General features: G+C 46.6%; 2 protein-coding genes across 9 annotated transcripts in view; one reads left to right on the top strand and one right to left on the bottom strand.

The window, feature by feature from the left end:
• STING1 (stimulator of interferon response cGAMP interactor 1) overlaps window positions 1–17233 on the top strand; it is a 29367-nt gene extending 12134 nt beyond the window's left edge. Inside the window, exons 1-8 of one of the 8 annotated variants that reach the window (XM_041766673.1) lie at window positions 12049–12067; window positions 12406–12505; window positions 13010–13236; window positions 13367–13550; window positions 13794–13902; window positions 15039–15268; window positions 15998–16184; window positions 16750–17233. In XM_041766673.1, coding sequence (XP_041622607.1) covers window positions 13010–13236; window positions 13367–13550; window positions 13794–13902; window positions 15039–15268; window positions 15998–16184; window positions 16750–16940 — 1128 coding nt within the window. In that variant the 5' untranslated portion in view covers window positions 12049–12067; window positions 12406–12505 and the 3' untranslated portion in view covers window positions 16941–17233. The other 7 variants (XM_041766672.1, XM_041766671.1, XM_041766670.1 and 4 more) reach the window with 7 other exon arrangements.
• A 2803-nt stretch (window positions 17234–20036) lies between these two features.
• SMIM33 (small integral membrane protein 33) lies at window positions 20037–22914 on the bottom strand. The gene is made up of 2 exons (XM_041766691.1): window positions 22602–22914; window positions 20037–20771 (listed from the first exon to the last, which is right to left on the bottom strand). The coding sequence occupies exons 1-2, from the start codon at window positions 22608–22610 to the stop codon at window positions 20382–20384; spliced, it is 399 nt and encodes a 132-aa protein (XP_041622625.1). The 5' UTR covers window positions 22611–22914; the 3' UTR covers window positions 20037–20381.
• Between the last annotated feature and the right edge of the window lie 185 nt (window positions 22915–23099).

Genomic DNA, 23099 nt, shown 5'->3' with positions numbered 1-23099 from the left:
CCCTCATGACTTCCTCAAAAGCCAACTTGCCTGGGATCTTAGGAACTCACAAATTCTGTCCAGTATGGAATGCTCTTACAGTCTTCCCTCCCAGAGAGCCCACCAGGCTTCCTATTATAAACTCCTTTGGTGATCACAGCTCACTCCCTCATACACAGCGTATATGATTAGAAGATTCTTCCTGATTTAGAACCAAAATTTGACTCACTTTGATTAATCTTAGCTTTGCCTTCTACGGTTACACCGAAGTTGCTCAGGTCTCCTGAGTTCATTTGTGTGTTTACTGTTTGTGACTATATGCAGAGCATGTCCTATGTGTCAGGCCTTAGGGCCACAGCAGAGACCAAACAAGGTTGATGCTGCCCTCCATGGCTTATAGTCTGTCCAAGAAACCAGCAACCAACCAGCAGTAACAATAAAGCATGCACAAAGCCAAATAGGAAAGATTTAGACTGACACAGAGCAGGAGGCAAGGCCCTTATCCAGCATGAGGTCTGGGAAGACTTCCTAGGAAGATGTCCCTATGGTCTGGTGAGCAGCTACAAGGCTTTTCAAATGCCAAAGTTTTTTTTTTTTTAATTTTATTTATTTATTCATATTGATGCAGAGAGAGAGAGAGAGAGAGAGAGAGAGAGAGAGGCAGAGACACAGGGAGAGGGAGAAGCAGGCTCCATGCAGAGAGCCTGACGTGGGACTCAATCCAGGGTCTCCAGGATCACGCCCTGGGCTGCAGGTGGCGCTAAACTGCTGCGCCACTGGGGCTGCCCTCAAATGCCAAAGTTTTAAAGAAAAATCAGGGGAGGTGCCTGCATGCTTCAATTGGTTGGGTGTCCAACTCTTGATTTAGGCTGGTGTAGTGATCTGAGGTCATGGGATTGAGCCCCATGTCAGGGTGCATGCCAGTGGGGAATCTGCTTGAGATGCTCTCTGTCTGCTCCTCCCTCTCTCTCAAGTAAATAAATCAATCAAAAAATAAAAAATAAAAAGAAGAGGAAAGAAACAGTGGGAGAAGTTTTGCTCATGGCCTGAGCTTAGTCTGCTTGCCGGGAAATGCAGCATCATGGGGTGGTAGGGGAGAGTTAGGGGACCACACAGGCGATAGGAAGAGCCATCTAGGCAGTGAGAGAGAGCATGGAGTGTCTAGAACACTGAGAAGGCCTAGTCTTGTTGGAGTGCACAACTGAGAAAGGAACTATGAGACAAGAGGCCCCAAAAGAAGGAAGAGACAACTTCCGGCCCTTCAGCAGGTTCTAGACACCAGTGTCTGATGCCCAGATCTGGTCTGATGTCAGGGATGGGGGAAGCATGAGGTCACCTTCCATGATGTGGATCTACCTTTCCATGAACACAGCCCAGGAGGGCAGAGACCTTTTGATGGCAAGTTGAAGTGCACCTGAGGTCCTCTAAAGCCCATAAGGGCTGCTTATGCCCTTATGAAGTGCACCTGAGGTCCTCTAAAGCCCATAAGGGCTGCTTATGCCCATAAGCAGTGCCCTGAGGTCCTCTAAAGCCCATAAGGATGCTTCACTCAAACTGCTAAGAAGCCAGAGTGTCCCCATCGAAGGATCACATGGCTGAGTTAATGAACCTTAGGCTGAACTGTTTTTCCATTATTCTCTGGCTCATTTCTTTCTCAGTTTTGATTACTCATACATATGTACTCATTTTAATAAACATTTCTAAGTACAATAAGGAAAATGAAAATCCAAAATTATCTCAGATTATTATATCTATTGCTGTGTAACAAATTATCCCAAAATTTAGCTTCAAACACAAACATGGATTATCTCACAGGTTTTCAGTTTCAGGAATTTTGGAGTTGCTTAGTTGGGTGGTTCTGGCTCAGGATTTCTCATGACATTGCAATCAGGCTGTCAGCCAGAGCTGGAGGGATCTGAAAGTTTGACCGGGGCTGGGGGTTTCACTTCCTAGGGTGCTAATTTGTTTGCCTGGCAAGATGTTGCTGGTTATTGGTAGGAGGCTTTGAAGCTCACAACTCGGACCTCTCCATAGCTGTGTGAGTGTCTTATGACATGGCAACTGACTGTCCCCAGAACGAGTGATCCAGTTAGGCCTAAACTTGGGCAGGGATTAGTCTCTGCCTTTTGAAAGGAGGAGCAGCAAAGATTTGTGGTTTTATTTTATTTTATTTCAGTTAATTAATATATAGTGTATTTTAAAAAAGATTTTATTTATTTATTCATGAGAGACACAGAGAGAGAGAGGCAGAGACACAGGCAGAGGGAGAGGTGGGCTCCATGCAGGAAGCCCGATGCAGGACTCAATCCTAGGACCCCAGGACCATGCCCTGAGCCGAAGGCAGATGCTCAACCAGAGCCAACCAGGCGTCCCAACATATAGTGTATTAATTTCAGAGATAGAGGTCAGCGATTCGTCAGTTCATATAACACCCAGGGCTCATTACATCACATGCTCTCCTTAATGCCCATTACCCAGTTACCCCATCCTCTCACCCCCACCCCTCCAAAGACACTCAGTTTGTTTCCTACGATTAAGAGTCTCTTATGGTTTGTCTCCGTCTCTGACTTCATCTTATTTTTTCCTCCCTTCTCTATGATCCTCTGTTTTGTTTGTTAAATTTCACATATGAGTGAAATCATGTGGATGTCTTTCTCTGACTGCTTTATCTAGCTTAGCATAATATCCTCTAGTCCATCCACATCATTGCAAATGGTAAGATTTCATTTTTTGATGGCTGAGTTATATTCCAGTGGTGTGTGTGTGTGTGTGTGTGTGTGTGTGTGTGTGTGTGCGTGCCGTATCTTCTTTATCCATTCATCTGTTGATGGACATCTGGGCTTTTTCCATAGTTTGGCTACTATGGACATTGTTGCTATTGGGGTGTAGGTGCCCCTTTGGATCACTGCATTTGTATCCTTTGGGTAAATACCTAGAAATGCAATTGTTGGGCAGTAGGTTAGCTCTATTTTTAACTTTTTGAGGAAACTCCATACGGTTTTCCAGGGTGGTTGCACCAGCTTGCATTCCCACCAGCAGTGCAAGAGATTTGTGGATATGTTTTTAAATTTCCAGATTCAACAAGTCTCCTTCCAAAATAACCATTGTGAACTGTTGTATTTACAGCCAGAATCTTTCTCATGCAAATATAAACTACTTCAAAAAATAAAAATGGGATCATAATATAAATACCGTGGTTTACTGCTATTTTATTTAATGTTGGAATAGGTAATAATGTACACAAAATAAAATTTAGAAGGTACAAAAGCACCAAATGATATGCAGCTGCAAGTCTCCCTCTCTCACTTGCTCCCAGGCACTCACTTGCCCTCTCTGAAGCTCACCACCTTCACCATCTTCTTCTTTTATTTTTTTTTCCTTCACCATCTTCTTGCATATTACAAATATATAAGCAGAGCTACCCTAGGTTTCCACACTCACTGTTCTGCAGTGTGCTCTGTCACCTCTCTGAATTCTCTCTCAGATATTTCCATATACTGATATGGGAAGTTGCCTCAATTTTTAAAGAGCTACAGAGTATTTCATTGAATGGAGGCACCAGAGTTTATTTCATATGAACTATTCTGTAACAAGTTCTGTGACTTCAGAATATGAAACACTCTTAAGTGTCCTTCAGTGTCAGCAAGTGTAGTGCTACATTATTTTTTGCAGCTGTTCACCCTGCCACTCTATGGATACACCATCACTATTTTAACTGATCCTGTGGTTTTGAAAGTTTGGGTTGTTTCCTATTTTTTCAGTTTTGCTTCTAAAGCAAACAGCATACATCTAGCGAGACTTTTGGTACTATCAGAAGCTTGAAAAACACATATAATTTTTGAGCCCACTTCTGAGAATAGCTCCTAATAATCAGAAAAGTAAGTACACAGAGATGACCTCCTTATGTTTACTACAAAGTTTCTTATAGTAGAGAAAAGTTTAAAAGAACCTAAATGCCCAGTAATGGGTGACTGCCTCAATCATGATTCATAATTCTATACTAGAGAACACTGGGCATACACCTAAATTTATAATGATTTTACTTTTATTGCCCCACAAATATGCCTATGATAAGTTCCTAAGTTAAAAAGCAGGATACAAAACTATAAATCTAGTGAAATTAAGAAAACAATTCAATTTACAATAGCATTAAAAAGAACAGAATAGAAAACAGTTTAGTGTTTCTTTTTTTTTTTTTAAGATTTTATTTATTTATTCATGAGAGACACAGTGAGAGAGAGAGAGGCAGAGACACAGGCAGAGGGAGAAGCAGACTCCATGCAGGGAGCCTGACGTGGGACTGGATCCCAGGTCTCCAGGATCAGGCCCTGGGCTAAAGGCGGCGCTAAACCACTGAGCCACCAGAGCCGCCTAGTTTAAAGTTTAGCGTTTCTTCAAAAGGTTAAACATAGGAACACCTGGGTGGCTCAGCGGTTGAGTGTCTGTCTTTGGCTCAGGGCATGATCCTGGGGTCCAGGATGGAGTTTCACATCAGACTCCCTGCATGGAGCCTGCTTCTCCCTCTGCCTATGTCTCTGCCTCTCTCTGTGTGTCTCTTATGAATAAATAAAAAAAAATTTTTAAAGGTTAAACTTTTTAGAATTAGTATATGACCTAACATTTCCACGTCTGTGTATATGCCCCAAAGAATTGAAATCAGGGACTCAAACAGATACTTGCATGAGAATGTTCATAGCAGCATCACTCACAATAGTCAAAAGGTGGAAACAAGCCAAGCATCCATCAACAGATGAATGAATAAATAAAATGCAAGGGGGCTCAGTTGGTTAAGTATCTGCCTTCAGCTCAGGTCATGATATCAGGGTCCTGGGATTGAGTCAGGCTTTCTGCTCAGTGGGGAGCCTGCTTCTCCCTCTCCCTCTCCCTCCAGCTCCTCCTGCTTGTGCTCTCTCCCTTTCTCTCTTTCTGTCAAAGAAAAAAACAAAATAAAACAAAATGTACTGTGTGTGTGAATATATTATTGATCCATAGAAAAGAAGCAAGGTCTGATACATGCTTCTATATGGATAACCTTAAAAACATTATGCCAAGTAAAATAAACCAGACACAAGGGGACAAATATTGTATGATTTCACTTACATAAAATACCTAAAATAGGCAAATTCATAGAGACAAAAAGTACATTAGAGGTTATCAAGGGCTGAGAAAATAGTTATTGCTTAATAGGTAGAGAGCTTATTTGGGATGATGAATAAATATGTAGCAGTGGTGATTGTACAGCAATGTGAATGTAATTAATGCCACTGAATTTTACACTTAAAATGACAATTTTTATGTTATATTTATTTTACCACAATAAAAATTCCCCAAAAATACTTCTGAATAAATTAACAAAAGTAGTATAAAACTTGCACTCTATATATTATAAAACATTGCTAAAAAGAAATAAAGAAGGGATCCCTGGGTGGCACAGCGGTTTGGCGCCTGCCTTTGGCCCAGGGCGCGATCCTGGAGACCCGGGATCGAATCCCACATCGGGCTCCCGGTGCATGGAGCCTGCTTCTCCCTCTGCCTGTGTCTCTGCCTCTCTCTCTCTCTGTGACTATCATAAATAAATAAGAAAATAAAAAAAAAAATTAAAAAAAAAAAAAAAGAAATAAAGAAGATCCTAATAAATGGAAAGATACCTCATATTTATAGACTTAAACTGTGAAGATGGTGATAATCTTAGATTCAATGCAATCCCTCTCAAAATTTCAACTGGCATCCCTGCAGAAGTTGATAAGCTGATTCCAAAATTCATATGGAAATTTAAGGGACCCAGAATAGCCAAAAAAATCTTGAAAAAGAAGAGCAAAGTTGGAGGACTCCCACTTTCTGATTTAAAAACTTACTACAAGGGACGTCTGGGTGGCTCAGCAGTTGAACGTCTGCCTTCCACACTTGGGAAGTGACCCCGGGATCCAGAATGGGACGGAGTCCTGCATTTGGCTCTCTGTGGGGAGCCTGATTCTCCCTCTGCCTGTATCTCTGTCTATAATAATCAATATGGTATGGACTGGCATCAGGATAGGCATACAGATCAATGGAAAAGAATTGAGAATTCACAAATAAACTCTCACATTCCCAGTCAGTTGATTAAAAAAAAAGATTAATTTGAGAGGGAGAGAGAGAGAAAGAGAGAGAGAGAGAGAGAGAGAGAGAATGAGCAGAAAGGGCAGAGGGAGAGGGAGAGAGAATCCTGCCAAGCATGGAGCCAAACGTGGGGCTCCGTTGGTGACCTGAGCCAAAACCAAGAGTTGGCCATTCAACCAACTGTGCCCCCAGGCACCCCCCAGTTGGATGATTTTTGACAGTGGTGCTAAAACAATTCAACAGGGAAAAATAGTCTTTTCAACAAATGATGCTGTGACTATTGGATATCTACACGCAAAGGATTAATGTGGACCCCTAACTCACATCACATGTAAAAAACTAAAAAATGGACCAAAGACCTAAATGTAAGAGCCAAAAGTATTAAATTCTTAGACAGAAACATAAGTTTGAATTTTTGTGACCTTGATGAGGCAATAATTTCTTATAGTACCAAAAGGACAAGAGACAAAAGAAAAGATAGATACCTAGATTTTATCAAAGTTAGTAACTTTTGTGCTTCAAAGGACAGTGCAAGGAAAACTAAAGGACAACCCACAGAATAGGGGAAAATTTTTGCAAAGTCCATATCTGATAAGGGATTTGTATCTAGAATGTAAAAAGAACTCTTATGATAATTACAATAATAAATTATTATTATTATAAGAAAAAGACAACCCAATTTTAAAAATGGGCAAAGGATATGAATAGACATTTCACACAAAAGATATATGATGGCAATAAGCACATAAAAGGATACTCAACATCACTTGCAATCAGAGAAATGTAAATCAAAACCATAATCAGAAACTATTTCACACCTACTAGGATGGCTATAATAAAAAAGATAGATAAGAAACAAATATGGGCTAGAATGTAGAGAAATTAGAACCCTCATATACTGTTGGTGGGAATGTAAAATAGTGCAGCCACTTTGGGAAATAGTCTGATGGTTCTTCAAAAACATTTTTTTAAAATATTTTTTTTATTTATTTATGAGAGACACACAGAGAGAGAGGCAGAGACACAGGCAGAGGGAGAAGCAGGCTCCACTCAGGGAGCCCGACGTGGGACTCAATCCCAGGTCCTCAGGGTCACACCCTGGGCTGTAGGCAGCACTAAACCACTGCACCACCGGGGCTGCCCAATTCTTCAAAAAATTAAACATAGGGTCACCATATGACCCAGCAACCACACTCCTACGTATATACCCAAGAGAAATGAGAATCCACAAAACACTTGCACATAATGTTCATAGCAGCATTATTCATAATAGCCAAAAAAAATGGAAAAAACTCTAATGTCTTCAATTAGTGATTGAGTAAATAAACGTGATATAGTTACACAATGGAACATTATTCAACAATAAAATGGAATGATGTATGGTATATGCTACAACATGGATGAAACCTGAAAATGTAAGAAGACAGACACAGTTATATATTGTTTGAGGTCATTTACAGGATATGTCCAGAATAGGCATATCTGTAGAGACAGAGGTAAATTAGTTATTGCCTGGAATGAGGTAGGGGTGAGGGTGGTTGAACAGTGATGGCTACAGGGTTTTTTTTTGGGAGGTGATGAAAATGTTCTAAGATGATTGTGGTGATGGTTGCACAACTACGTGAATATACTAAAAAGTAATGAATTGTGTATTATATTTATTTATTTATTTATTTAAATTTTTTAAAAAGATGGATTTACTATTTGAGAGAGAGAGAGCATGAGCAGGAGTGGTGGAAGGAGAGAGAGAGAAAGAATCTGAAGCACACTCTGTGCTGAGCAAGGGGCCCTACACAGGCCCAATCTCACGACCCCGAGATCACTACCAGAACCCAAATGAAGACTGGGATGCTCAACCGACTGTACCATCCAGGCGCCCTTGAATTGTGCATTTTAAATATATGAGTTGTATGTTATGTAAATTATATCTCAATAAAGCTGTTAGCAAAAACTAACAAACAAACAAAAATCAGATCTCTTTACCCTGCTAGATAACTTCCTTCCAGAAGGATGTGGATCCATTATTCACTCCCTATGCTCCTCCGCCCTTAATCATTTCATCATCCAGGACCTCTTTCTCTATCACATCTACTTGGATATTGTCCTGTCCAAGAAGGACCATGACACTCTAGTTGGCTCCATGATGGGGCAATGGAATTATAACAAGGAAGCGGCTGGGGTCAGACTCAGAGCCACCCCTGGATGAGACATCAAATCTGTGTCTGCTGGAGAGGTGACTTGAGCCCATTATAGAGGCCAAGGTGATTGAAGCTGGCAACTCCAAGAATGTGGTCGTCAGTGCTGTTGCTGCAGCTGCAGCTGGTAGCAGTTAGAATGAGTAATCACTGAGCATCTAGAGCCAGTCCTGTCTACAAGTGCAACATATCTTTTTATCCTCATGACAGTCTGATATGATAAAAGATATTACCATCCCCATTGTAACTGAGGCTCAAAGAATTTAAATAACTAGGCCAAGGTCACATAGCTAGGAGAGGTAGAGGCCAGAGTGGGATCCTAGGTATGCACCATGGTTAACTGATATTAAAATACCCCCACTTGGGCAGCCCGGGTGGCTCAGCAGTTTGGCGCCGCCTTTGGCCCAGGGCCTGATCCTGGAGACCCAGGATCGAGTCACACGTCCGGCTCCTTGCATGGGGCCTCATCTCCCTCTGCCTGTGTCTCTGCCTCTCTCTCTCTCTCTCTCTCTCCCCATGTGTGTCTCTCATGAATAAATGAATAAAATCTTTAAAAAAATAAAAATAAAAAAAATACAAGCCCCCTGCCATTCAGGGACCTTTACACATGAATATCAGGAACCTTTTTTTTTTTTAAGAGTTTATTTATTTATTCATGAGAGACAAGCAGGCTCCCTACAGGAAACCCAATGCGGGACTCGATCCCAGAACTTTATTTGGAGATAGCCTAATCTCCAGATTTAATCAAGTTAAGATGAAGTCATCAGGGTGGGACCCATCTAATACAACTGGTGTCCTTGTAAGAGGAACCACCATGTGAAGATAGAGTTGCAAAGCTGAAGAACACCACGTGACAGAGGCTGAGATATAAGAGCTGCAGGTGCAAACCAAGGATCCCCTGGGGGCCCCAGAAGGTGGAAGAGGCTAGAAAAGATTCTTCTCTAGAGACTTCAGAGAAAGCATGGTCCTACCAATACCTTGACTATAGACTTCCAGCTTTTAGAACTGTGAGCAAATTTCTATTTAACAAATTTCTGTTGTTTTAAGCCACCACATTTCTAGGGCTTTGGTACAGCAGCCCTAAGAAATTGATACAGAACCCCAACATGCTCACACGTTACAGATACACCAGCCATTTCTGTTTCTCTACAGATCAAACTCCTTCCCACCCTAGGGCTTTTACACGTGCTGCTCTATCAGAATGTTCCACACCTGCATTCCTCTTCACCACCCTTTCCTTGCTCCTTCCAAACTCAGTGGCATTTCTTCAGGAAAGTCTAGACTGGGGTATTCCAGGATCTTCTCAGAACAGCAATAGAAGTACATTCTTTGAAGCCTTCACCACATCTGTAGTTAATTGCTGGTGCAGTTACATAATGCCCACTGCCCCAGCCCTGCTCTTGGTGTCATGACAGCAGGGCCTGGCCTGACATATTCACCAGCCTAGAAGAAGGCCCTGAGGCAATGCTGGGATTTTTTTCTTTTTAGAGCATACTCCAAGCATGAAACAACCAATACATGTTCAATCTTGGGAAAAGAAACCCAATAAAACATAATGAGCAAACAGGAAAATATGCTAAAAATCACCTGCATTCCTACTGCATAGAGTAATCATTGTTGGCGTTTTGATATCTGTGCTTCCAGACCTTTTTCATGCAAAATATGTTTCTTAAAATGCTATTATACTGTCTTGTACACTGCTTTTTTCCAGTAAGAAATGTATAATAAATGTGGTTAAGAATCAACAAATACAGGGGTGCCTGTGTGGCTCAGTTGGTTGGGTGTCTGACTCTTGGTTTCAGCTTGAGTCATGATCTCAGGGTAGTGGGATCAAGCCCTGCAAAGGGCTCTGTGCTGAGTAGGGAGTCTGCTTGAGATTCTCTCTCTCTCCCTCTCCCTCTGCCCCTCCCTCCCCAATATAAACAAATAAATCTTCTAAAAAAGTCAATAGGTACAAAATTACATCATCATTTTTGGTGGCTATGCAACCTTTTTTAAAAAACATTTTAAAATATTTTATTTATTTGGGGATCAATGGTTTGGCCCTTGCCTTTGGCCCAGGGTGTGATCCTGGAGTCCCAGGATTGAGCGCCACATCGGGGTTCCTGCATGGAGCCTTCTTCTCCCTCTGCCTCTCTCTGTGTGTCTCTATTCCTGAGAGACACACACAGAGAGGCAGAGACACAGGCAGAGAGAGAGAAGCAGGCTCCTTGCGGGGAGCCTGATGCGAGACTTGAGACTTGACTTCAGAACCCCGAGATCATGCCCTGAGCTGAAGGCAGACGTTCAACTACTGAACCATCCAGGTGCCCTGGTATGCAACCTTCTACTGTAAGATGAAGCACATCTAGTTAACAAGTCCTCAATTGTTGGGCATTTAGATAACTTTCAGTTTTTCTCTGGTGTAAATGATACTGCTACAAATATCTGAAAAATGGGCATGTTTGTGCCCTTGTCGGATTATTTATTGACAAAGGGTTCCTGGAAATGGATTGCTGGGTCCACCATGGTATGTGTGTTTTTTAAGGCTTCTGATGCATAGTGCGACCCTGGCCTATACAAGAGGAACTTCCTTCAGGAGAAAAGATGGGATGAGAACACTTTTGGGGGGAAGAGATGACCAGTGCAGAGCCGTAGAGAGGCAACAGCAGTGCCCCCTCGGGGAGTGGGTCCTTAGTAGCCAGGAAGCCCTTGGCTACTTGGCACAGCTGGCTCTTGGGGCAGGTGTGAAGGTGCCCACTCTGGGAGGACTCTGCTAGGCCTTCTTTTGGGCAACCTTGATTTTCTTTGGTTTTGAAGTAGCTGAGCCCTTGCTCACCTCAGGGGGCCCCTTTGTGACTCACTTGTAGGGAAGAGAAGATGTAGGGAATTCCCCCATTTGGAGGAAGTGATTTTCACAATCAAGAGATTTCAGGAAGCCTCCTTGTTTCTGGGAGGCCAGTCGATCTATGAATGTGATGTGTCATCTTTTTCTGGGTGTGATTCGGGGGAGGGTCCAGGCGAAGACCCTTTGACCCAGTCAGGAATGAATGGCTGCTGCTGTGTGGGTGCCACCCCAACCCCACTCTTTAGGCCTGCCCCATCTTCAAATCAAATCAGCTTATCAGTTTGCAGGAGAACAGCCAGAGACACTCCCGGTTACCCCAGAGGAAACTGTTGGTGTGAAACCTGGTTCTGGTAACTTCTACCCTTTCCCATGAAGTCATGGCACAGAACAAGCAGTTCACTTCACTAAGCCTCAGATTATCTACCTGTAAAATGGGAAATAGTGTTATGCTCAGTGGATTTTTTTTTTAAGATTTTATTTATTTATTCATGAGAGACACAGAGAGAGTCAGAGACACAGGCAGAAGGAGAAGCAGGCTCCATGCAGTAAGCCCGATGCGGGACTCGATCCTGAGACTCCAGGATCACACCCTGAGCCAAAGGCAGACGCTAAACCACCAAGCCACCCAGGCGTCCCTATGCTCAGTGGATTAAGTAAAATAATATGTGTAGCTCTTAGCATAATATCTGGAGCATGGTAAACAATTTATGATGACGATGATGATGAAGTTCCCCAGGACTGCTTTTTTGGCTAGAACTACAGGGTTGTCCCTGAGAAATCACAGGTGTGGCCACTTCCTGCAGGGAGCCAAATCTCCACTCCCCCATAGACTCTCTGCTCCTACAAAGCCTTTTACCCGCAAGGCTGTCGTTACAGGAAATAGCCACTCATTCTCCCTTCCTCCTTCCTGATAACACAGTCTTCAGAAAAAGAGGATGTGCATCTAGAAATCAGAATAAAACTCAGCACGGTGCAGTGTGTGTGCTGCCTTTGTCTGGGAGTGTCTGGGAGTGTCTTTGTTGGTCTTGTGGAGGCCTGCCTGGGTGTTGGTAGACTGTGTTTGATCATGGGGGCTTGAGTGTTCAGGATTGTGGCTGCAGGGGATTATGAGGTGGAGCAAATGGCATTGGAACAAGAGCTTTCTCAAGCCTCCCTCCCCATACCAAGATTGAGGCCTGGCTCGTGGGGGCCCTTCCTCTCTGCCCGGGGAGCAGGAAATACCCTCCTCCTATAAACTGTGGTCTGGTGAGACGCCAGGGCTAGAGTGTTGTGGAAAGTTTTGATTGTCATTTAATGTTTGTTTTTCAGGCTGTACCCAGAAAGCTGCCCTCGGTCGCTGGGAGGCATTGCACCAGACCTCTTCTCCCTGTTGTCTTCCAGAAACAAGCTGCAGTCTCAGATATAGAAGGTAGGTAGGATTAGGAGTAGTGGAGCACAGGCTCCAAGGCTGAGGACCCCAGAGACCCAGAGATGAGTGCCAGCCTTCCGGCTGCCCTGCCTGCACCCCCAGACTGTGGTGGCACCTTTGCTGACTAAGGTCTTTTCTGGGGTGGATTCTGGGGAGAGGGGAAACTCAAGTCTTTGATAGTCCCTAGGGGGGTAGAACCTCCCAGGACACTTTCAGGTCTGAGTCTGGGACAGTCACTGCTTTCTTTCTTCACTACATCTGTGATCTTACTGGGGTTAGGTAGGGTGTATATGTGTGGACACATGCACTTCTCCTCTCCCCCTGCTTTGTTTTCAACAAATCTGTCCCAGACAGGAGCTCTGGGACACTCTATGCCCAGCCTGTCCCCTAGAGGCATCTCCAACCACAGCCTCTGACTCCGGCTGGGCACCAGGAAGAACGAGAGCTGTCTGGAAGCGGTAGTGGGGTAAGAGGGTAACAGCTGGGGCTTCTTGGTACCCACAGATGCTCCAGGCTAGCCTGCACCCATCCATTCCACGGCCCAGGGGGACCAGGGCCCAGAAGGCAGCTTTGGTCCTGTTGGCTGTCTGCCTGGGAGCCCTTTGGGGGCTAGGGGAGCTACCGGAACACATTCTCCGATGGCTGGTGCTCCACCTGGCCTCCCTGCAACTGGGACTGCTGTTCAAGGGGGTCTGTTATCTGCCTGAAGAGCTGTGCCATCTCCACTCCAGGTGACTCCATTACCCATGGCGACTGGGCACCCTACCTGTCTTGTTCTTGTGACTGATACCCAGCCTTGCCCCTCCCTGAATCTCTCTGGCTGAGCTGGGCTGGAGTTGGGAGCTTGACTGTCACCTGCAGGTACCAGGGCAGCTACTGGAGGGCTACACGGGCTTGCCTGGGCTGCCCCATTCGCTGTGGGGCTCTGCTCCTGCTGTCCTGCTATTTCTACGGCTCCCTCCCAAACATAGCTGGCCTGCCCTTCACTTGGATGCTTGCCCTCCTCGGCCTCTCACAGGCACTAAATATCCTCCTGGAGCTCCAGGTAAGACACAGAGGGAGGTGGAGGATGTAGCCAAGTGGAGGCTGCAGTTAGTATGAGATACTCTGAGCTCAGTATTCAGAGTAAGACTAGTTCAGAGGTTGGTCCTTAGAGTAGAGCCTATAATGTCCTACAACAGTGGGTCCAGCAATGGCAGAGAAGGGATCAAGTTGGCAGCAGATTGGGAAATCTTGAAGATTGGGAAATCTCCATGGAGGCTCCCTAGCCCCACCCTCCTGTCCACAGGGCCTAGCCCCAGCTGAGGTCTCTGCAGTCTGTGAAAAAAGGAACTTCAATGTGGCCCATGGGCTGGCATGGTCATACTTTATTGGGTACCTGCGGCTGATCCTGCCAGGTGAGCCATTCTTTATACTCCTATTTCTAGACCTCTAAGACAGACAATAGGACATAAAATCTCTTGTGTTTCTAGAACCTATATTTTTCTTTCTTTCTTTTTTTTTTTTTTTTAGAACCTGTATTTTTCAAAGAAGTTTTATTCCTGGGGCACTTGGTGGCTCAATTAAGTGCCTGTCTTTGGCTCAGGTCATGATCCCAGGGTTCTGGGATTGAGCCCCACATTGGGTTCCCTGCTCAACAAGGAGCCCACTTCTCCCTCTCCCTCTGCCACTCCTCCTGCTGGTGCACACTCTTTCTCTCTGTCAAATAAATAAATAAAATATTTAAAAAATAATTTTTATTCCTAAAAATTTGATTCCCAAAGCAATTCTGCAGGCATGAAGGACATGGTTTATAGGGAGGAGTATGGTGCTTTGAGCCATTAAGTGACTTCTCCCAGGTTAACCGTGAATTCTTCCAATGAATATTTACTTCATGCTCTGCACCCTTTGTGTGCATTTTTGCTTTTAATTCATACCTTGTGGGCAAGGGATAATCATCCTCCCTGTTTTAGAGGTAAGAAAATTGTGGTTCTATGAGGTAGAGTGACTTCTCCAAAGTCACACAGCGTAGTGAGAAGAGGAGATAGGATTTGAACCCACATCTTCCCAGAGCCTGGACCCTTAACCACTCTCCTGTGAGCACATGTGTCATGTCTCATTTCTTCTGACTTGCTAGCTGAGGCCATGGTTCTCCCATATCTCATTGCTGTCTGCCCTTGTCACCATGGCTTCTGCTAGGAAATAGGTCTGGAGCTAGAGGCCAGACTCCGTGTACCTGGGAATGCTGGGTAGGTCACCTCCTAGGGCTCTTCCTGCCTCCCAGATCTCTAAAATCTGTTGTGGGAAGGAGTGGGGTGAGCAGAGAAATCTAGACAAAGGACAGATGAAGGGAGAGAGAGCGAAAAGGAGTAGAGGGAGGGGCTGGAGAGTTCCCGAAAGCTCTGCCCCTCCTGGCTCCTGCACAATGAAAGTGGACTGGACCCTTCGTTCTCTTGCACCTACACACTGAGGGAACCAATGACCTGGATTACTGTCCTGGGTTGGGTGGGAAATAGGGTTAATAGGAATGACTTTTCGGGCCTTTCCATCCCAGGGCTTCCAGCCCGGATACAGGCATTGCACAACAACATGCTACAGGGCATAGGGAGCCATCGGCTGCACATCCTCCTGCCATTGGACTGTGGGGTGCCTGATGACCTGAGTGTGGTCGATCCCAACATTCGCTTCCTATATGAGCTGCCCCAGCAAAGTGCTGACCGTGCTGGCATCAAGCGCCGGGTTTACACCAACAGCGTCTATGAACTTCGGGAAAAAGGGCAACCGGTGAGTGGTCAGGGAGGCGAGAGCTGCTAAAGAGGAGTCAAGCCCAGAGCACCAGAATTCTGACCCCTGGCCAAGCCCTGATAAAAATTCACTACCCTTCTCTGACCCTTAATTTCCCCAATTGGTCCCAGAGCTGGGCAAGCTTCAGCTCTGAATTATGATAACAATAAGCAACACTACTTGAGCACTTACTGCATACCAGACGCTGTTCATCTGACCACCTCATTTAACCCTCACAACCACCTGTGGGGTAAGGACTGTTATGATCCCTGCTTTACAAATGAGGAAACTAAGACTCAGAGAACCAGTAAGAATTTGGACAATAATCCTGACATACCGTGCTCTTGACCATAAAGCTGTCCTAGACAAAGCTGTGAGAATGTCTTAAGATCTCACATAGGTTGGGGGAAACCCAGACCAGGGTTGAAGCCCAGAGCACAGCCTCCAGATTTGATTTCCAGTTAGAGTTGTTGATAGCAGGTGACTCGGGGGGTGTAGGGGGACCTTGCTCTGGGATCTGGGAAGGAGGAATCTGTGAAGGATAAATTTAGTACAGTCCTGGTCCTGATTTTAGGAGCAAAGGCATAGATAGCATAGATCTCATCAGGGTAGCCACCTCCTGGAACTGCATCTCTACAGGCTGGAGGAGCGGGGCCCCAACAGTGGCACCAGGGTCCAGAGTCTATCTATCTGGGTCCTGGTTGAATCTTGTCTTCTCATCTCCTCCAGGCAGGTATCTGTGTCCTGGAGTATGCCACCCCCTTGCAGACCCTTTTTGCCATGTCACAGGATGGCCGAGCTGGCTTTAGCCGGGAGGATCGGCTTGAGCAGGCCAAACTCTTCTGCCGGACACTTGAAGACATCCTGGCAGATGCCCCTGAGTTGCAGAACAACTGCCGCCTCATTGTCTACCAAGGTGAGGGATTGATAGGCCACAGGGCGGGAAGAGTCAGGTGTCCTGAGGGGTTAGAAGGAGCTATGGCAGCATTATGCCCTGGGCCTTCCCAAGTGGTCAAGGCATTCAAACCCTGCTCCTTCCTCCCTGGGGAGAGGTCCTGCCTCTCCACCCAGGACACTCACTTGCTTTCTGAGGTATCTGGCTATGGGTCCTGGGTGAAGTTTGAAGAGATGTGCTCTAGGATCCCCTCACTTCATCTAGGGATGCCAGAAGAAGCGGAAGAACAAAGAGATGGTGGGGGGGTTAGCTGCAGCCTCAGCTCTGCTACTGCCTCACGTTGTGACCTCGGCAGGTCTCCGCCCCTCTCTGAGCATCATCTCTGAGCCTGAGAAAGTGGAATTCTGTCATCTCTGAAAGCAATTCTAGCTCTAGAATTCCAGGAAACTAGCCCCAGGGGCTAGGGGTGGGGAGGGATGCAGGGAGGTTGGAGGATCTGCTCAGCAAGTTTCAGGGAATGTTGAAGTTAAAGAACGTAAGAGGTCCTCATTGCACTCCTCCCCCACCTTCCCCATGCTTGTTCCAGAACCTGCAGAGGGCAGCAGCTTCTCCCTGTCACAGGAGATTCTCCGGCACCTGCGGCAGGAGGAAAGGGAGGTTACTATGGGCAGCATGGACACCTCGATCGTACACAGCTCCTCTACACTGTCCCAAGAACCCAATCTCTTCATCAGTGGCTTGGAACAGCCTCTCCCACTCCGCACAGATGTCTTCTGAGGCCCAAGGTTAGCTGGCCTGAACCCCCAGTGCTCCCCAAGACTGTATACCCAAGAGTGTGGATTGAAGGGCATTCTCCCAGGGGGGCCTCTCAGAGAAGGCCCCTGAACTTAACATCTCAAGGTGAATCCAATGGCCTTGGGCAAGTTGTTTGACCTCTCTGAACTTCAGTGTCCTCATCTATGAAATGGGATTATAATCACTGTCCTACCTACCTCACAGGGTTGCTGTGAGGACTATGATTGTATGGAACTTTCTGTAAACTCTAAATATCACGTAGACTTACCTGATAAGGGGTGTGTTAAGTGTCTTCCATTAGACCCACCAGACTGACTCTCCTCTCTGCCTCCTCAGCCCTCAGATGGCATCAACAGGCTCCCTTGCTCTCTGAATTCTGGTCATATTCAGTCCACAGGAAGCCCCAGTGGGAGAACAGAGGGAGGGAGGAGGGTGAGGTTGGGGTAGGTATCCCCCCAGATCCCTCCCTGCAGTATCAAGGTCATTGTGGTCTCTCTGCATATCTGTCCTGAGGTCACAGTTCCGCCATGCTCTCGGTAACCCTGTCTCTCCCCAGATTCCATTACCTGTCCCTTTCCCATGCTGCTCAGACTTGGCAATGGTTTCCTGCTAATTTCTCCTCTGGAGCACTCATTCTCCTTGTGGTTTTCTTATACCTGCCCTTTCTAAACAACCCCCTTTTTAAAAAGAATTTTTTTTTTTTTTTAAGAGAGTGCTCACCTGTGTGTGCATGGGTGAGGGTAGGTGGGGGAGGGACAGAGGGGGAGGGAGAGAGAGAGAATCTCAAGCAATCTCCACACCCAGCGCAGAGCCTGATGTGAAGCTTGATCTCAGGATCCTGAGACCATGACCTGAGTTGAAACCAAGAGTTTGACGCTCAACCAACTGAGCCACTCAGCTGCCCCTAAACAGCACCCTTTATCAACAATTCTCAGATTACCTATCTGAGTGTGCCATCTTTCTCTGGCTGGACTCCAACAGACATGAAGAATTGGCATTTATTATCTGAAATGTCCAAATCCCCTTACACAGACATAATTCCTTAGACCCCTCCTTATTCTAGGACAGGGCAGTATGGTGGTGGATATCGTTTCATCATGGACAGAGCCCAGGAGTCAGGCTGAAGGCATTAGAGGGTAGCATGCCTGCACTTCCAGGGCCCTTGTCTCTAGTGAGAGCCCTGGGGAATATGGAGTGGCTTGAGCAGGCATGCCAACCCCATGAGGGGCACACGGCTGCATCTAGGGCAAGGGGCCACTCCAAGGAGCAGGGGCCATTGGATGGATGTCCGGGGATGACAGAGCCTGCAAAGAGAGGAGGGGTGGGGGGAGAAGAGGGTTCCTGTGAGGAGACAGGATATTCTCTGGAAGACCTTGGACAACACAGCCAGGCTCCTGCTATATCTTATGCCATCACCATTAGGCCTGAGCCATCACGACAATACTGTCATGACAGGATGGCCTGTATCTGGGAGGGCAGGCAGCCCATTTATACCAGTTCCACCTGTTCTACCCAGGACTTGTTCCCTGCCCCCAATCTCTGATTTTTTTTTTTTTTTTTTGGTTTTTGGTTTTTGTTTTGTTTTAATTTTTTAAAGTAATCTCTACACCCAACATGTGGCTTGAACTCACAACCCCAAGATCAAAAGTTATGCTGTACTGACTGAGCCAGCCAGGTGCCCCTCACTTCAGCTTTGATCACAAATGCTCAATATGAATTTCTGGATACAGCATTACTGTGGAGAAAGGCTCAACAGACAGATACACATTTGCTGGAAAGAACCAACTGCCTCCAAAGATGACGGAGCCTAAGGAGGAAAGGGGGACACAGTCTCCTCATCTTCACAGCTGTCCCAGCCATTCTGCCCCAAAGGCCTGAGGTTCCTCTCACATTACATCAATCATTCCTGTCCCTAGAAACCAGGGCAGAATCAAAAGCCTTTCCAAAATGATCATCCCCCACCCATCTAGCCCCCCAACTTGGTGCTTAGGCTGTGGAGCCTGACAGCTCAGGTTCATTCTCCTAACTTCACCACTCAGTACTTGTGTCCACCTGTGTATCCCAATATCCTCCAGTGTAACATGGTAATAACAGTGACTCCTCCCCCCAAGACTGTGATGAGGAGCAAACAGTATAATATTCACAGGTTCACAGATGAGTGGGGTACCCAGCATAGAGCTGGACCACAAGAAGGAGTAGCCATTAATGTTACAGTTGCCTCTCACCAGTCCCAGAGCAGGCAGGCCAGTCCTGCGTGTACATTACAATCTCCACCTGTGTTCCTCTTCATGGTCTGTTATCCTGGCCTTCCTGACTGTGCCAGGGTGTCACCAAGGGCAGTACCAGGGTGCATCTATTGTTCTCAGGTGCTCCCCAGGGTGAAGAACCCAGAGATCCCTCCAGAAATGCCAGTCTGCACATTCTTGACTACATATCAGGTGTCAGGGAAAGGGTGCCTTTCCAGAGAGCCACCGGGAGGCTCAGCTCTGCCTTCCCGCATCTTACCAACCTCCATGCCCACCCCCCGGTAAACCTTCTCCTTACTCTTTCCTTCCCTTAGACAAGCTTCTTGGAGCTTCTTTTCCTTTCATGTTTTCCCACCAGTTAGGAGGCTCTGGATTTGGGAAATGTCATGGGATAATTTTTAGGATAGTTCCAACCAGCCCATATACACCGAAATGGGGGTGGGGGTGTAATTACCTCCGGGTAATGAAAACCTCCAAATTCCCCCCATTTCATCTGGGGAAGGCAAGACAAAGTCTTTCCTCAACATAGAAGGAGGCATTCAAAAGCAATTTAGTCATGATTATGATTATGATTGGTACTTGGGCCTTGGAAGTTGCTGATGAGGCATAGACCCCAATAGTCAAAGGGATGTTTTTCAATCGGTGAAAGGCAACAGATTTTCCTTCTCTCCCTGAGTAGTGGAGAAGGCAGTCCCTGGGTTCTTTGCTTTGGCTCTCCCTCACAGGACCTGGGGGCTTTTGGGGTAGGACGTCTACAAGGATACTGACATCCACGCACAGGGGTGGGGTGGGTGGTGGGATCTTGCAGGCTGGACTCATGTTGACAACAAAAGCAAAGGAGATTAGGGGTGAGAAGAGGAGGAGGTAAGGACTTGGTAAAGGAGGGTCAGAGATCTGATGGTCCCTAAAAAGGAGGGAGTAGCTTTGTTAGGGCAGCTTTGGGCACTGGGAATGCTCACAGTAGCATGTTTCCAGGCAAAGCCTTCACACTTCTTTTATTTCTCCTGTCCACATCAGGGCTTTCTCTATAAATACTCTGCAGAGAGAGCAGCTCCAGCTGAGTCCATGTGTGAGCTTCCAAAGCTCTGATGTCCAGATCCTAATTTGCTTTTGCCCTAATTCTCTGTCTGTTTTCTTGTTCTGAGACAGGTCAGTCCAACTCTTCAAAGTCTCCCTCCTACAGATAAGTGACTTCATCCATGCTGAGCCTAGGTCCATCTGGCACAAGGCAGGAGCCAGAGGCAGGAGGTTCCTGCTGAGCACCTTCATGATTGTCCTGGGGACCCAGTATTCGCCAGTGGATGAGGTAGATGCCGTCCTCCGGCTTTGGGGCTGGTGGCTCTGTGGGGAGAGTGGCATGGCCCTGATGTAGTCTTGGCCCAAAGTGGACAGCCACCACAATACAGACTGCCAGCAGGACAAAGGCAGCAACAATGATGGTGAGCAGGGGCAGTCCGTCCCCTAGAGGTGGTCCCCAGGCCCCACCAAGCACCTCTGGGAGTTGCTTCTGGGGCTCCTGCCCTGCTGAGCTGTTCACAGCTGGAAAAGACCAGGGATGGTGGCCAGCCTGGTAAGAGAGTGGCAGAGAGAGAGAGGGTGACATAGAATGTACATGGTCTGTTATGTACACATAGAAAAAGAGCAAGATGGAGACAGATGCCCAAAGGGAACTGAGAAAGAGAGAAACATAGACAAAAAAAGAGAGAGAGACAGAGTGAAGAGATGGAGAGACAGAGAAACATACAGATTAACACAAACATAGCAAAAAACCCATTACCCCCCCCCCAATACCTGCATGTAGGAAGAAAGAATAAAAGAAAAAGACAGACATGGTTGGGGGCCGGTGGGGGATACAGAGAGATGGAGAAAAACACAAAGCCAAGGGGCACCTGGGTGGCTGAGTTGGTTAAGTGTCTGCCTTCAGCTCAGGTTGTGGTCCTGTTCTGAGATGGAGAAGGTCGGCTCAGCGGGGAGCCTGACTCCCCTTCCACCTCCCCCCTGCTCCTGCTCTCTCTTGCTATCTCTCTTTAAAATAAATAAATAAATAAATAAATAAATAAATAAATAAATAAATAAAATTTTAAAGAAGAACAAAAATCCAAGAATAGAAAGAAAAAGAGAGAGATAAAGAAAGAGCCAGGAGGGACGCCTGAGTGGCTCAGCGGTTGAACATCTATCTGCCTTCGGCTCAGGGCATGATCCTGGGGTCCTGGGATCAAGTCACGCATTGGGCTCCCTGCAGGGAGCCTCCTTCTCCCTCTGCCGGTGTCTCTGCCTCTCTCTCTGTGTCTCTTATGAATAAATAAATAAAATTAAAAAAGAAAAGAAAGAGCCAGGAGTGAAATAGGTACAGAGAGACAGAGAAAAAAGAAACAAAGGAAACAAAGTCATTCAGAAAGCAACGGAGAAAGGCTTCCTTCCAGTCTGGCATATAGACTCCCCTAGCCCCAAGCCTGTCCCCTCCCCCTGCTCTGTCTTCCCAGACCTCCAGTAAAATTCCTAAATAGAGAATATATCCTAGGTCAGGAATCTGAGCATACTAGGGGCTGCTGTCCTGCGTCTCGGCCAGTGGGCAGTGAGCCACTGTCTTTTCAAGTCCTGGGGAAAGGGAATCATTGTGTGGAGCATCTGAGGTTCCCACCACCCTCAACTCCACAGAAGGTGGAGGGGTGGTACCCTGGGGGAGGGAGAAAGAAAAATGGAGCAGGAACTCGCAAAGCCTGGGGTGAAACAAAGGGATACCTCATCCCAAAAGATATGATCTTTTTCGGGGTCCCAGGATCTGGACCTGGAGGAAAGGGGGTGCCCAGTGCTGATTCCTGGCTGGATTGAGGAGAACCCATGCCAGTCTCTGCCTCTTTCAGGGTCCCAGCCAGAAGCTGGGGGTAACGTCTGTCTGTCTCCACTCTGCTAACTGTTGAGTAGGGGTGGGATGGATTGCCAATGAAGGTAGCAAACCTCCGAAGTGTAAATGCCAGAGCTGGCTGAGGAGGTCACCACAGGCTCAAGAAAGCTTTTCTCTCTAGCCTTCCCTTCCCCAGCTGGACCACCGGGGGTGGAACCTCTCCCCTAACCTGGAGCCATCAGCCTGGCCCTCCCCAAAAGAAAACAACTAGGGTCCAAGGAAGGCTATCCAGAATACTCTCCCTTTAGTTTTCTCAGTCACACTGTCTACCCCGTCCCAACCCCACTGTCCCTTTGCATGTAGAAAGCCCAATAGCCACCCCCAGTTAAAAGTCTAAGGCTCTCTGGGGCCCAGGTCACAGAGCTCCTGGGGCAGGGGTGGGGAAGCAGCTCCAGATGAGCAGGGGAAAAAGGGAAGCTCAGGCTGGTGAAAAGCTTGGGGTCCCTGCAGAGTCAGACAGCCTATCAGGAGGGGGGTGAGCCAAGAGTCTACCTGGTGCATCCTCCGCCTGGTGCAAGGCTCCCCGGGGACAGGTGGCCAGCCAGTGAAGAAGAGCCTGCTGCCCCAGCATGGGCCCTACCGGGAGCTGCCACGTCTATGGGGCTCTACCAGGCACACACCCTCTGCACACACACTCAATGTCTCTCCCCGCGCTTTCACTTCCGTGAGTACTGGGACTCCCCTGGGCCTAGCTCTCCCTTAAATGTGTTTGGACCTTGATATGGCACGTCCTGTTATGCTTCCTGCTAGCTTCAGAAGCCTGAGTCTGCCTGCCTACTCCTCCTCCAGCAGATCCTACACACCTTGTGATCCATCTCACCCCGCCCCACTCTATACCATGACATGATGACTCCTCACCCCAACTGATTTCCTGAAGTTACTGTTTCTTTATTAGTGCAGTTTCTCAAACACATTGGAAGTGTAGACTATAATATACTAAATCTGTTTGGCCCAGCCACCAGCTCTGTCCATCTTAATAGTTTGTCACAC

Source organism: Vulpes lagopus, chromosome 8, assembly GCF_018345385.1.
Source record: "Vulpes lagopus strain Blue_001 chromosome 8, ASM1834538v1, whole genome shotgun sequence".
NCBI lineage: Eukaryota > Metazoa > Chordata > Mammalia > Carnivora > Canidae > Vulpes > Vulpes lagopus.
This window is presented reverse-complemented; position numbering and strand designations above follow the sequence as displayed.